General features: G+C 44.8%; 1 protein-coding gene across 3 annotated transcripts in view; it reads left to right on the forward strand.

Moving 5' to 3' along the window:
- Positions 1-12,862, forward strand: part of MORC2 (MORC family CW-type zinc finger 2) — a 277,672-nt gene that overhangs the window by 121,990 nt on the left and 142,820 nt on the right. For all 3 annotated transcript variants that reach the window (XM_068120516.2, XM_068120518.2, XM_068120517.2), the window contains exons 17-21: positions 3,742-3,870; positions 4,154-4,259; positions 4,501-4,633; positions 4,783-5,325; positions 9,147-9,311. In XM_068120516.2, coding sequence (XP_067976617.2) covers positions 3,742-3,870; positions 4,154-4,259; positions 4,501-4,633; positions 4,783-5,325; positions 9,147-9,311 — 1,076 coding nt within the window. The remainder of the gene's footprint in view (positions 1-3,741; positions 3,871-4,153; positions 4,260-4,500; positions 4,634-4,782; positions 5,326-9,146; positions 9,312-12,862) is intronic.

A 12,862-nucleotide genomic window follows, 5' to 3' on the forward strand; every position in this document is an offset into this window, starting at 1 on the left:
TCAGATGTCCATCACACCTTTTCTGACACTTGAGACATTGGTCTAATGGAAAATCATAATGAGAATTACCCCCCCCCCCCCCCCCCCCCCCGGAGCATTCACTTCAAAAAATGGCCGGTTGGCTCAAGGACTAAAGAGGGTTGGCGTCAGGAAGGGCATCCGGCCATAAAAACATTGCCTTGAAAAGAGAACCATGACAATTACAACTACATATGGGCAGGGTACAGCCCGAAGTGGAGATCGGTTTCTGAGGTTTGGGACATGGAATGTAGGGACAATGACAGGGAGATCAGGAGAAGTGGTGGAAGTATTGGTCAGAAGAAGAGTGGACATATGTTGTGTGCAAGAGACGAGATGGAAGGAAAGTGGTGTGAGAAAGGTGAAGGGTAGGCAGGGACAGAAATACAAGTTTGTGTGGCAAGGGTGCCTGGAGGGCGTGAATCGTGTTGGTGTCCTGTTTTCTGAGGAGTTTGTAGACAGTGTGGTGAGTGTGACTAGAGTGAGTGATAGGTTGATGATGGTGAAAATGATGATTGGTAAGCTCTTGGTGAACGTCATCTCGGGATATACTCCGCAGGTTGGTCGGAGCGATAAAGAGAAGGACAAGTTCTGGTGTGCGATAGAGAAGCTGATGGAAAACGTGAAAGATGAGGAAGTTGTTTTGGTAGGAGGAGACCTAAATGGACATGTGGGAAGGAGTATGGACGGTTTTGAGGGAGTTCATGGGGGGTTACGGATATGGTGTGAGAAATGGAGAAGGTGAAAGGATTTTGGAGTTTGCTGATGGACCTGATTTGTTGATTTGTAACACTCAGTTCCAGAAAGGAGATAATAAGCTTGTTACATACACGTCAGGTGGGTCGACGACAACCGTTGACTACCTGATGGTGCGTAGGCGAGATAGGGGGCACCTCCAGGACACAAAGGTGATCCCGGGGGAGGAGGCTGTTTCACAGAACCACTTGGTTGTCTGCGACATAAGGGTGAAAGGTGCGAGGAGAGCTCGGCGGGTGAAGTACCAACCGAGAATGAAGGTGTGGAGGTTGAAAGAGGTGACAGTAAGGGAGGCATTAAAAGAGAGGCTGAGTAGGGTAGAGGATGATGTGGTTGAGCTTGAACGTGGTTGGATGTCAATGAAAGATAGGCTGTTGGGAGCCGTTGGTGAGGTATGTGGATGGACAAAAGGACCATTGAGGCACTCGGAAACACGGTGGTGGGATGATGAAGTTGGAAAGAGGATTGACGAGAAGAGGAAGAAGTTCAAGGAATGGCAAAAGACGAAGGGTGCGGGAGCAGAAAAAGCAGAGCATGAAAGTTATAAGGCAGCCAAGAAGACTGCAAAGAAAGAGGTAGCAAAGGCGCATGAGGCATGTCGGAAAATGTTCGGAGAACGCTTGGATTCGGAAGAGGGTCAGAGAGCGGTATTCAGGATTGCAAAGCAGATAGCGAAAAAGAGGTGTGATGTGATGGGGGTGAGTTGCTTGAAGGATGAAGTGGGACAAATCTTTGTAGACCCAGATGGAATTAAAGGAAGATGGAAAAGATATATGGAAATGCTGTTGAATACAGAGAATGAATGGGATGGCAACATCGAGAGTAACCCAGTTTTCGGACCGGCAGAGAAGATAACTGAGAAGGAAGTTGAGGAAGCGATAAAAGCAATGAAGAGTAGAAAAGCGGTGAGGGCCGACGGGAGTTGTGGGAGATATGTTGAATGCAGCAGGAAGTTGGGGTGTGAAGAGAATGACAGAGATCTGTAATCTGGTGGTGAAAGAAGGCCGCATTCCAGTGGATTGGGAACTGAGTACCCTCGTCCCTCTATACAAGGGGAAAGGTGACCCTCTGGAGTGTGACTCGTACCGAGCGATAAAGTTATTGGAGCATGGAATGAAGGTATTGGAAATGGAGTTGGAGAGGAGGATAAGGAAGAAGGTGAAGATCGACGAAATGCAGTTTGGATTTATGCCAGGAAGAGGAACGACAGACACGCTCTTTATTGTGAGGCAGTTGCAGGCGAAGTACATGGAGAAGAGGAGGAAGTTGTTTCTTGGGTTTGTTGATCTGGAGAAAGCATTCGATAGGGTTCCACGCGAAGTATTGACATGGGCATTGAGGAAGTTAGGAGTGGAGGAATGGTTGATCAGAGTAGTGATGGCAATGTACAAAAGAGCGCGCACAGCTGTAAGGACGAAGGACAGGAACAGTGGTGAGTTTGAGGTGAAGGTGGGAGTGCATCAGGGGTCGGTACTAAGTCCACTACTATTTGTAGCTGTGATGGAGGTGCTGGCTCAGAACGTAAAGGAGGGTTTACCGTGGGAGTTGTTGTATGCAGATGATCTGGTGTTTATTGCGGAAAGTATGGATGGACTGAAGGAAAAGATGAACAAGTGGAAGGAATGTATGGAGAGAAAAGGTCTGAAGGTAAATATAGGAAAGACGAAGGTGATGGCAAGTGGTAAATCATGTGGTGAGGTGGAAAGAACTGGGAAGTGGCTCTGTGCTGTGTGCAGGAAGGGGGTCCGAATGAACTCCATTCAATGTACAATGTGCGCTGAGTGGGTTCATCAAAAATGTAGCGGTCTGAGAGGGTCATTAACCAGTGTGGCAGCTACATTTAAATGTAAGGTGTGCACAGAGGGAGCTGCAGACGAAGGAAATGTTGAGTTGGATCTTGGAGACGGCGTGAAGCTGGAAGGTGTGAAAACATTTTGCTACCTCGGAGACATGCTGAATAGAGAAGGTGGATCAGACTCGGCAACGGCTGCTAGAGTGAGATGTGCATGGAAGAAGTTTTGGGAACTGAGTGGCGTGCTGATGAGGAGGGGAGTGTCGTTGAAGCTGAAGGGAAAGGTGTATGCTGCATATGTGAGAAGTGTTATGATTTATGGGAGCGAGACATGGGTCATGAATGTAGAGCAGCAACGAAGGCTGGAAAGGGTGGAAATGCGGATGGTTCAGTGGATGTGCAGAGTTTCGTTGAGAGAGAGGAAGACAAATGATGAATTGCGAAAGATGATGGGAATCGAGCCTGTGATTGATGCTGTGAAGAGGAACAGGTTGAGATGGTTTGGTCATGTGTTGAGGAAGGATGAAAGTGACTGGTTGAGAAGAGTGATGGAAATGAATGTAGAAGGAAGTAGAGGACGGGGAAGACCGAGAAAGACTTGGCTAAAGATGGTGGAAGAAGGAATGCGGGCAAGGGGGTTAACAAGGAGAGATGCAGAAAATAGGGCAAAATGGAGAAGATTGTCATGGGGACCGCAAGGCTAACCCCCGCTCTGGCAGGGAAAATGGCCTTAAAATGCATGTTGTTGTTGTTGTTGTTGTATTTGACCCCTGGTTCATGCCCTCGGGGTGTGGACTGTCAGGCCTTAAAGCGCACATGGTCTGAGGTACACAACAAGGCCTTCATACTCGACTAGCACACTCATGCAGCCTTGTGCACAGTTTGATAAAGTTGTCTAAAAAAAACCACAACACTTCTGTATAATCTGTATAATCTTCTGTATAATCTAACCACAAGTTTATTTCTTTTTTACCTTAAATGTGGAGTATGTCCAAAGAGATGCTGGTGTAAATGTGAAGACTTGGCCCTTTGCAAGGAAAGATCTCCAGTGGTGTACTCGTTGTGCAATTGTGGAGGGGTTTGGATGAAAATCATTTATTTCACCCAAACCCCGCCTCTCCCCTCAATCCCCTTATCCTTTCCCCCTTATCTTTTGCTTATTTGTAATCATACAGCGGAGAAAGGAATCGTGAAGTTCTGGGACGAGTTTGGTTATCTGACGGCAAGCTGGAGTCAACCGCCATCTTCTGATTTCCGCTTCAAACGCCGTCGAGCCATGGAGGTTCCTACGGTCATTCAATGTGGTGAGAGATCTCTTGGAGAACACTTGCATTAGATGAACAAACTGCAATACTGGATCAACTAACTGGTCGAATTGATGATGCTTTTGGGAAACCCATTGGTGAGGGTGCTGGCATAATGGCAGAGTGTAGAAATTGAGATTATGTACAGTTCTACAGTTATTTAATATGACGTGCTTTTATGAACTTGCGCAATATTTGTGACTGTCGGTGGTTTTCCAGTGAAATGGCATGCTTGGATTAAATTGATGTTTGTGAAGGATTTTACCTTTCTTTGTGCCCACAGACTTGTGCCTGAAATGGCGAGTTCTTCCTTTTATGACAGATGCCATAGCTAAAGAGTATCCAGACAGCTGGAGCTGTCACATGAATCCAAACCCAGAACAGAACAGGTCAGTAAAGATGACTGTTCTCATTCAATTGTGGCCCATGGCCTGGTACCTAATCCTTTGGTACAATGAATAAGGGATAATGTTTCTGTCATTTAGCTTACCAGTATGCCCACAAATCTTGCCATGATGCAAGATTGAGATTGGTGTGCACCTTTGGACCTATTTCAAAGCAGAGTCACATCTTTGTGCTTTGCTTGGAACTGATTTTAAAGAGATTATTTGATGTGTAAACCATTTGCAGGTGCAGCTGCCCAGAGCAAAAGCCAAACGTTCCTCTTGGTGTCCTGCTTAAGGAGTCGAAGAGCTTGGACCAGCGGCAGGAGGAGCTGCAAAATGAAATTTTACGAAGGCAGGAGAAGCTGGACAGCCTGCAGGTGTGAACTGGACTGGCACAATAACTCTTGAAAACCTGAAAATGTTTTGCTTGTTTTATGTAAAATTGTATCACTGTCTTGTTAACTTTGGTTTACTTCAGTTTCTATAAATGTGGTGACTTACATTTCTCCTCTGTATTTGCTAACAGAAAACGAATCCAATAAGATCCAGTGCTGACCTTCGCCGCCTGCCTATTGACATTGGTGCTGGGAGCATTATGCGGTCAGAACGGCGTGAGCCTGAAGCCACATTTGGAGCGGTAAAGCAGGCTCCTTTCTCACCCTCTGCCGCAGGACCTTCACTGGCTAACGACGGCCCAAGTGAACCCCGAACTGCCAAACCTCCCGTTGGTCGTGCTCTGGCTGAACAAACAAGCAAGACGTTGAAAAGTTCTCCTTCAACTCGTAACGGTATTGGCTCACATCGACCGCCAGCTCAGACACAAAGGGCAGCCCCTCGAAGTGAGCCGGTGACCTCTCCTCGCAATGCTGAAGTCAAATCTCCAGTGTTGGCTCGTGTTAAGAAGAGCCCTGCAGCAGCAGCAGCAGCAGCACGAGAAAAAACCACAACAGCGATTCCAAAAACGACTCGTAAGCAGTTTGTGCACTGTGTCGACACTGAGTCTGAGTCTGAAGAAGAGAAGCGCACAATAAAGAAAAAGGGGGTCGGAAGGAAGCGAACATTGGTCAAGGTAAGAAACAGACGAACATGGCGAAACCCTTTCCAAGCAAATCGTTATCCATAGTAATTTTTAGTGCAACTCTCGAGTTTAGAGTACAACTCTTTGTTGTTCCAATTTGATCTTATCACTTGTGATTCTGGATTTTCAAATCCATGATTTCGCCATTGGCTACTAATGCCAGTACTTCATGTGAAAGTATGCTTATTTTTTTCATTACCTTGTCCTGAAAGTGTTAAATGTACAATGCCACCACTGCCATATACAAAGATGACACCTGTCGATGAATCGATGTCGTGCTTTTTATCCGTTTACATTGCAAAGCGAGTTGGCCTTCGAGGGAGGCTCTTCCACTTGCAATTCATTTTGTGTAGCTTTGGAAAGATGAAACACCTTTTTGCTCTACTGGTGCAATTTCCTTGCTGGCTTTAAAATGTGTTACTTTGGTAAGTAAGCTGGATGGCTTGATTGGCCAACTTATCTCTGTTTGCTTCCTTGCTTGACATTGCAACGTGTAATAAGTCGATGTGTTCTTGTGTATCCTTGTGCAGCGTACCTATGTGCACATAAGCCCATTTATTGTTACCCTCGCCAGAGGATAGGGTGTTATTGCATTTGAGTCCGTTTGTTGCTTGTGAAAATCCCCAAAAAAATTCAAGTGCGAGTATATTGGTTGGTCTTGTGCATTATTCTGTTTGTCTGTTTGTGTCAGTCGCCTACAGGTCACAATTTTCAACCGAAATCACGAAACTTCACCAAATGGTGGAGTTGGTCATAAGCAAGAGTCCTGTTGTTTTGGGGGTCAAAGGGTCAATAGGTAAACATAGGCCAAAGGTCACCAACTTTGTCAAATTTCTAAAATCCTCAATTTTCATCCATTTGACTTGAAATTTTAAGAGGATTTGAATATACTAGGGCATGCCCGTACGTGGGTGCAATGCCCGTACGTGGGTACGTGGGTACGTGGGTGCGAGTACGGTGACAATCCCCCCCCCCCTCTATTTACATGAAATGGTTTGGTTCATGAAATGGTTTGGTCCATTCGCAAAGCCAAAGCGAACGGCTTGCGAGTACGGTGACAATCCCCCCCCTCTATTTACATGAAATGGTTTGGTCCAAAGCGAACGGCTTGCGAGTACGGTGACAATCCCCCCCCTCTATTTACATGAAATGGTTTGGTCCAAAGCGAACGGCTTGCGGAGTTTGGTAAAGAAATCGCCATAGCTCGGTAACTACTTGTCCGATTAATATGAAACCTTGAAAAGGCACATCCTCGGGTCCCCAGCAATATACCTGGCAAGTTTCAAGTATATCGGACCCGTGGTTGTCGAGAAACAGCGGTCACAGACAAACACACAAACACACAGACACACAGACACACAGAGATTACTGGAATTATAGATAGATGGTCACTGAATTCAACCACCAATAATATTCAGGTCGACATAGGCCAAAAAGTGAACATAGGCCAAATTTATAAAATCCTCAATATTTATCCAATTAAATTAAAATTTGAAGAGGACTTTATATTTGGTCACTGAATTCAACCACCAAGTATTTTTAAGGTCAACATAGGCCAAAAGGTCAACAACATGGGCCACATTTCTAAAATCTTCAATTTTCATCTGATTGACTTTTTTTTTTTCTTTTTTTTTTTTTTTTGTATACAAGATCGAGGCTCGTGAAAGAGCTAACATTAATCATACAAAAAGACAAACCGACACACAAAACACAAAAAACAAGGGGAGCGGCAGACAAGATGGGGAGAGAGGGGGAAGGACACAAAAGAGAGGGGGAAGAGGGGGAAGGACACAAACACAACATTTGAGAGCAGGGTCATCGGGAGGACTTGGCCGGAGGTGGGAGAGGAATAAAACATATGAACACTGCAAGGACTCTGGGGTGAATTACCGGGGGTAGAAAAGATCAAGGTTTTCGATGGGGGAAGATAAGAGATGGTGGTGAACAGCTGTTTTAAAGACCTGGAGGGAGGAGTGGGATTGAAGGGAGTGGGGGAGTTTGTTCCAGAGGCGGGAGAAAAGGGGAATGAAAGAGTGAAGGTGAGCAGAGAGCCTAGACTTTGGCAGTTTAACCATAAGAGGGTTGCAGGCATATCTTGTGTGACCTGAAGGAATATTGGGGGGACAGAGCACAGAGAGGAGTCGGTAGAAGACAGAAAGACCACCAACCTGCCTGCGGTGAGTGAGTGAAAGGCCCTCGGTGTTGACTACATCGCAGGAGATTCCAATGATTCTGAAAGCTTTGGCCTCAACAGCGTGAAGCCAAGCAAGGTGTGAGGCAGGAGCACCAGCCCAGAGGGGGGAACAGTATTCCATTGAGCTGTGGATGAAAGCCTTGCAATGCAATGTTAAGACTTGCAATGTTAAGAGGATTTGCACACCAGGTCACTGAATTCAAGCACCAGTTATTTTTTAGGTCATAGGCCAACAACTTATTTTTCGGGATTTCGCAAGTATCGTGCTATGCCCGACATATTTCTTGTGACTAAGCAAAAACAAAATTTTGGACATATGTTGATCACTCCGGTTTGTGTGTTTGTTTGTTTCTCCGCTCACTTGTACTTGCCTGCAGGTCACAATTTTAAACCGATCTTCACGAAACTTCACCAAATGGTAGAGTTCGTGGTCTGACAAAATCCTATGTATTTTTCAGGTCCAAAGGTCAGCAACCTTTTCAAATCTCTAAAATCCTCAATTTTCATCCTATTGACTTGAAATTTGAATAGGATTTTCATATCAGTTAATTGAATTCAACCACGAGCTATTTTTGAGATCGGTACAGGCCAAAAAGTCAACATAGGCCATAGGTCAACAACCATTTCAAATTTCTAAAATCCTCAATTTTCATCCGATTGACTTGAAATCTGAATAGGATTTGCTTAGCAGGTTACTGAATGAAACCAACAATTCTTTTTGAGGCCAACATCGGCGAAAAGGTCAACATTGGCCAAAATTAAATAATTGTTAATTTTCATCCAATTAACCTAAAATGTGAAGACGATTTGCAAATCAGGTCACTGAATTCAACCACTAACTATTTTTGAGGTCAAAAGGATGCTCTACTGAGTGCCATTCTACTTTGTTCTGTTTTGCCAAGTGTCGCTCTATGAGTGATTTTTCATTTTTGTTTGTCTGTTTGTTCCTGTCTTTCCGCACAGAATAAATGTGATTTTTCTCTGCAACCGTTGGTACGATTGACAGGAAATTTTCACCATAGGTGAATTTGTACTTGTAGAATTTTTTAAATGATAATTATGATGTCATATGTCACGTGATATGGGGACCATCTTGGCAAAAACAAAAAAACTTTGCACCTCTCTATCTCTGAAAGCGCTGCATAGAAAAAATTTAGACATGGCTCATTGTAAAGAACTCTCCATGGGGAATAACATATGTTAATAATGATAGGTGCCTCCATTATCACGTCATAATTCAACAAGTACAAAACTTAATCCGATCAAGATGAAATTTATTGTGTCATCTCGGGATAAATTGGTGTCGGGGGAAAAAAAAAGAATGATGACGTCATCGGTCATGTGGTTCGGCCGCCATATTTGTGTTAACACGAAAGCCTTAAAAAAACACTAAAAACACATCCTGGTGAGGGTCTACAGTCTTTACAGGTGAGGGTCTACAGTCTTTACAGGTGAGGGTGAGGTTTACAGGTGAGGGTCTACAGTCTGCTCTTTCTTGTTCCATAATGCGATCTTTGTTGACTGTATTTTACATTGGTACAATCAAATGAAAACTATTTCCCATCATCGGTCATCGAATGCTTCCTTCTCTCCATTCCTCTGACCCCTCATATTGCAGCAGTTGCAAAGAAATTTGTCACAAAAGCCAAGCCATGAGAGCAGCGAGGAGACTGACGACAGTGCAGATGACATTTTGCCTGAGAAACGCAATCGTCCATGCGTGGCGTCTTGCACATCCGAATACGACTCTGCATGCTTGTCTGCCACATCTCAATCACAAAAGGTGCATGAAGTTTTTGCTGTTTTGCTCCTCTGCTATTTTGGTATTCTTCAGATGTTTAAAGCTAGGCCTGTGACTTGTATCGAGTGGTTTTTCTTGTTAACGACATTAAGTATGAAACTGGGCTGTCCAAAACTGCCTTTATTGAAAGTCCTTGTCAATCCAGGGGCCATTGTCAGTTCCTGCTTTTGGGGGTGTTCATCACACTGCATTGCAGGAAGGCAAGGGTGTCTCCACCATTTGTCCCACCAGCCACCTATCCATGACCTCGCCTCCTTTCCCATTGAATCCCAAACTACCACTAGTACAGGCATTTTGTATTTAAGACCTCACACTAATTGCAACAAAAACTCGCTCACTTGTTTTGTGTCCCTGAATATATCCTCTTTGACCCCCAAAAAGTCTTAAGAGATGCTCTGGGGGGAAGTGCTCAAATCGGCAAAATCCAATATGGCTGCTATCCGTCTTAGTGACAATTGTTATTTAAAAAATCAAAAGCAAAACAATCATGAGTAATACCACTTTTTATGGGTTTTTGGGGTCGAGGAATCAAATTCTGATCTTATTTTGGTGATGTAAGGTGACAGAAACTCTACGAGGTCACCATCAAGGTCATTTTGGGGCAACAAGATAAGAATAATGCATCTATGTAGTTTTTTTTTTTTTTAGCAGTGGGGAATCTGCTTCTGATCTTATTTTGATGATTAGAGGTCATGCTCATTCATTATTGGAGTCAAAAAGGATATTCTTGTGTATCTTCTGAAATGATTTCGGTTTAAGTAAAACAAAAATTTGTAAAATAAGTAGTGTTTAGTTCCTAGTAAGAAAGCGTGCAGTGGCAGTAAGAGCAACATTTTTCCATGTTGTATTTTTTTGCAATGGGCATCTTTCAGTTGTGATAATATGAAGTGTTTGATGTTTACTAAGTGTAGATAGTGGTTTCTGTTTTCAGCCATGGAGGTATCTGAAGTGTGTGCCATCTGCAAGAAATCTATAGACGAGAGAGGGTCAACGGCATCAACTCTTGGAGAAAAGGGGAGTTCTGCCATCAACCAGGCCAGCAACGCAAGAAAAGACAGCATTCACACTGTGCCTGGAGAAAAGGTACACAAAGACTGTCGCCGCACATACTGTCACCCACAACAGATAGCCAAGGACACCTAGCAAGAAGAGTCAAAGCCAAGCACAAGCAATGACAGACAAGTGCTTCGGTCATCTGAGGAGAGGTTCTCTTTCCAGACTGATTGCCTTTTTTGTGGTAGACCAGCAACGTTTGGAAGAAAGAGGAAGAAGCAGGAAGTTCTTCAAGTCAAGACCATTGAATTCAAAGAAACGCTCCTGGCAACATGTCGTGAACAAGCAGATGATTGGTCAGGTACTGTCAAGGCGCGAATTCTGCATGTTCATGACCTGCATGCTGCAGATGCAGTGTACCATCAGACTTGCAGCGTCAATTTCCGCACAAAGAAGCAGATACCCATGGCCAGCAGATGAACACGGAAATCTCCAAGAGAGCAAAGCTTGGAAGGCCTAAAGCTGATGAGAAGACTGAAGCATTCTTGGATGTTGCAAAATATCTTGAAGAAAATGACGACGAGCAGATCACTGTCAATGATCTCATTACCCTTATGCAGCAGAAACTGTCAGACACAAAACATGAGGCATATGGCTACACCCACATGAAGACGAGGCTGCATGAACACTTTGGTGAGAGGATAATCCAGACAGAGATTAATGGAAAGCCAAACGTGGTTACCTTCAGGACAACAGCCAGGGAGGTGTAACAGGAATACTACAAAAAGCAGCAGCAGAAAACTAACACTGCTGAAGAGAAGATAAAACTTGTACAGGCAGCTGCTAAACTGATCAAAGAAGACATCAAAGCCATGGAAACATCCCATGAAGTCTATCCATCTTGTATCGACATAGAATCACAAAAATCTGGCGTCAAATATCTACCAGATACTCTGATGATACTATTGGAAGGACTATTTGCTGGGAAGAATGCTGGCATCAAAGTGGCATCAATTGGACAAGCAATGATGCAAGCAACCAGACCTAGAGTCCTGCTGACACCACTGCAGTTTGGTTTGGGTGTGCAACTGTATCACCACTTCGGATCAGGATTCCTCATTGACTCCCTTCATCATCACGGGTTCTGCTGCTCATACCAACAGGTGCTCCAATTTGAGCGAAATGCTGCTCAATCACACGGAACAGACATTCCTAACATGACGACAGAGTTTGTCCAGTATGCTGCCGACAATGTCGACCATAATATTCGCACGCTCGATGGCCATGGCACCTTCCATGGCATGGGAATGATTGCTGCCGTCACCCCTGGAACTCAAATCCAGCCGGTCAATCCCCAGGGTTAAGGCAACTTCCTTAGACGTCGCAATGGTTGGGAGGGTGCAGATACGGTATCACAAAGACGAAAGCTGCGGAATGACGCCACTTATCTACCAGAAACTCTTCAATGTAAAGGTCCAGAACTCATGTGAGAATCTTGACATCCTGTGGAAGACATCAATCCTGTTTGGTACACCCAGACCTGCATGGTCAGGTATGATGCAGTTCGTACGTCGTGGTGACCACCCTGGCAAGGCAGATGTCATGTTTCTACCAATGATAGACATGAATTCCAGCGACAGCACATGCATATATTCGACCCTGATTTTCTTCAGTGAGCATGCATGACGTCAGGGGGGCACCCCAATCATCACCTTTGATCAGCCGCTCTGGTGGAAGGCTCTCATGATCATCAACTCTGAGCCGATGGGAAGTGATCTGAAGGGAGTAGTCCTGCGTTTGGGAGGCTTCCATACGGAAATGAGCTTTCTCGGATGCATCGGACACCTAATGGCTTCAACCGGGCTACAAGAACTGATGGAGTTGATCTACGCCAAAAATGCAGTGGTTCATATGTTGAGTGGCAAGGCCATTTCCCGAGCAGTCCGTGCACACTTCATAGTTGACGCAGCCCTGAATGCTCTGATGCTGGCAGATGTGTTTGATGCCCCTCTGCCACACAAACCTGACAGATCAGTTAGCAATGAGAATGAAGATCCTGACCTTGCCAAACCTGCTGCAAGACAACAAAATGACCCGTCTGCAGGCATAATCAAGAATCCGGAACTGGAGGAAGCTTGTTCCCTCTATAAGAAACTTATGGAAGGGACTATGTCTGCTGAAGAAGTTTGCCTGTCTGATGTCCTGGAAAAAATCAAAGACCGCCTTCAGAAGTATGCTGAGTCAGCAAAGATGTCATCCAGCACTTCTGCGCTCTGGCTTCAGTACACAGACATGCTGGACATCCTACGTAAATACATCACTGCGGAGCATACTAGAAACTGGGCATTACATCTCCAGGCCATCCAAGACATGCTGCCTTATCTAGCGTCCTCGGGTCACAATCTGTATACCAAATCAGTCAGGTTGTATCTGCAGCAGATGTCCGACCTCAAGGCTCAACACCCTGATGGCCAGCAACGTTTTGAAGAGGGGTTCCATGTGATTCGACGAAGCGATCGCCTGTGGGCAGGTTTTTCTTC

This window comes from Myxine glutinosa, chromosome 6, assembly GCF_964187855.1.
Source record: "Myxine glutinosa chromosome 6, kmMyxGlut1.1, whole genome shotgun sequence".
Classification (NCBI taxonomy): Eukaryota; Metazoa; Chordata; class Myxini; order Myxiniformes; family Myxinidae; genus Myxine; species Myxine glutinosa.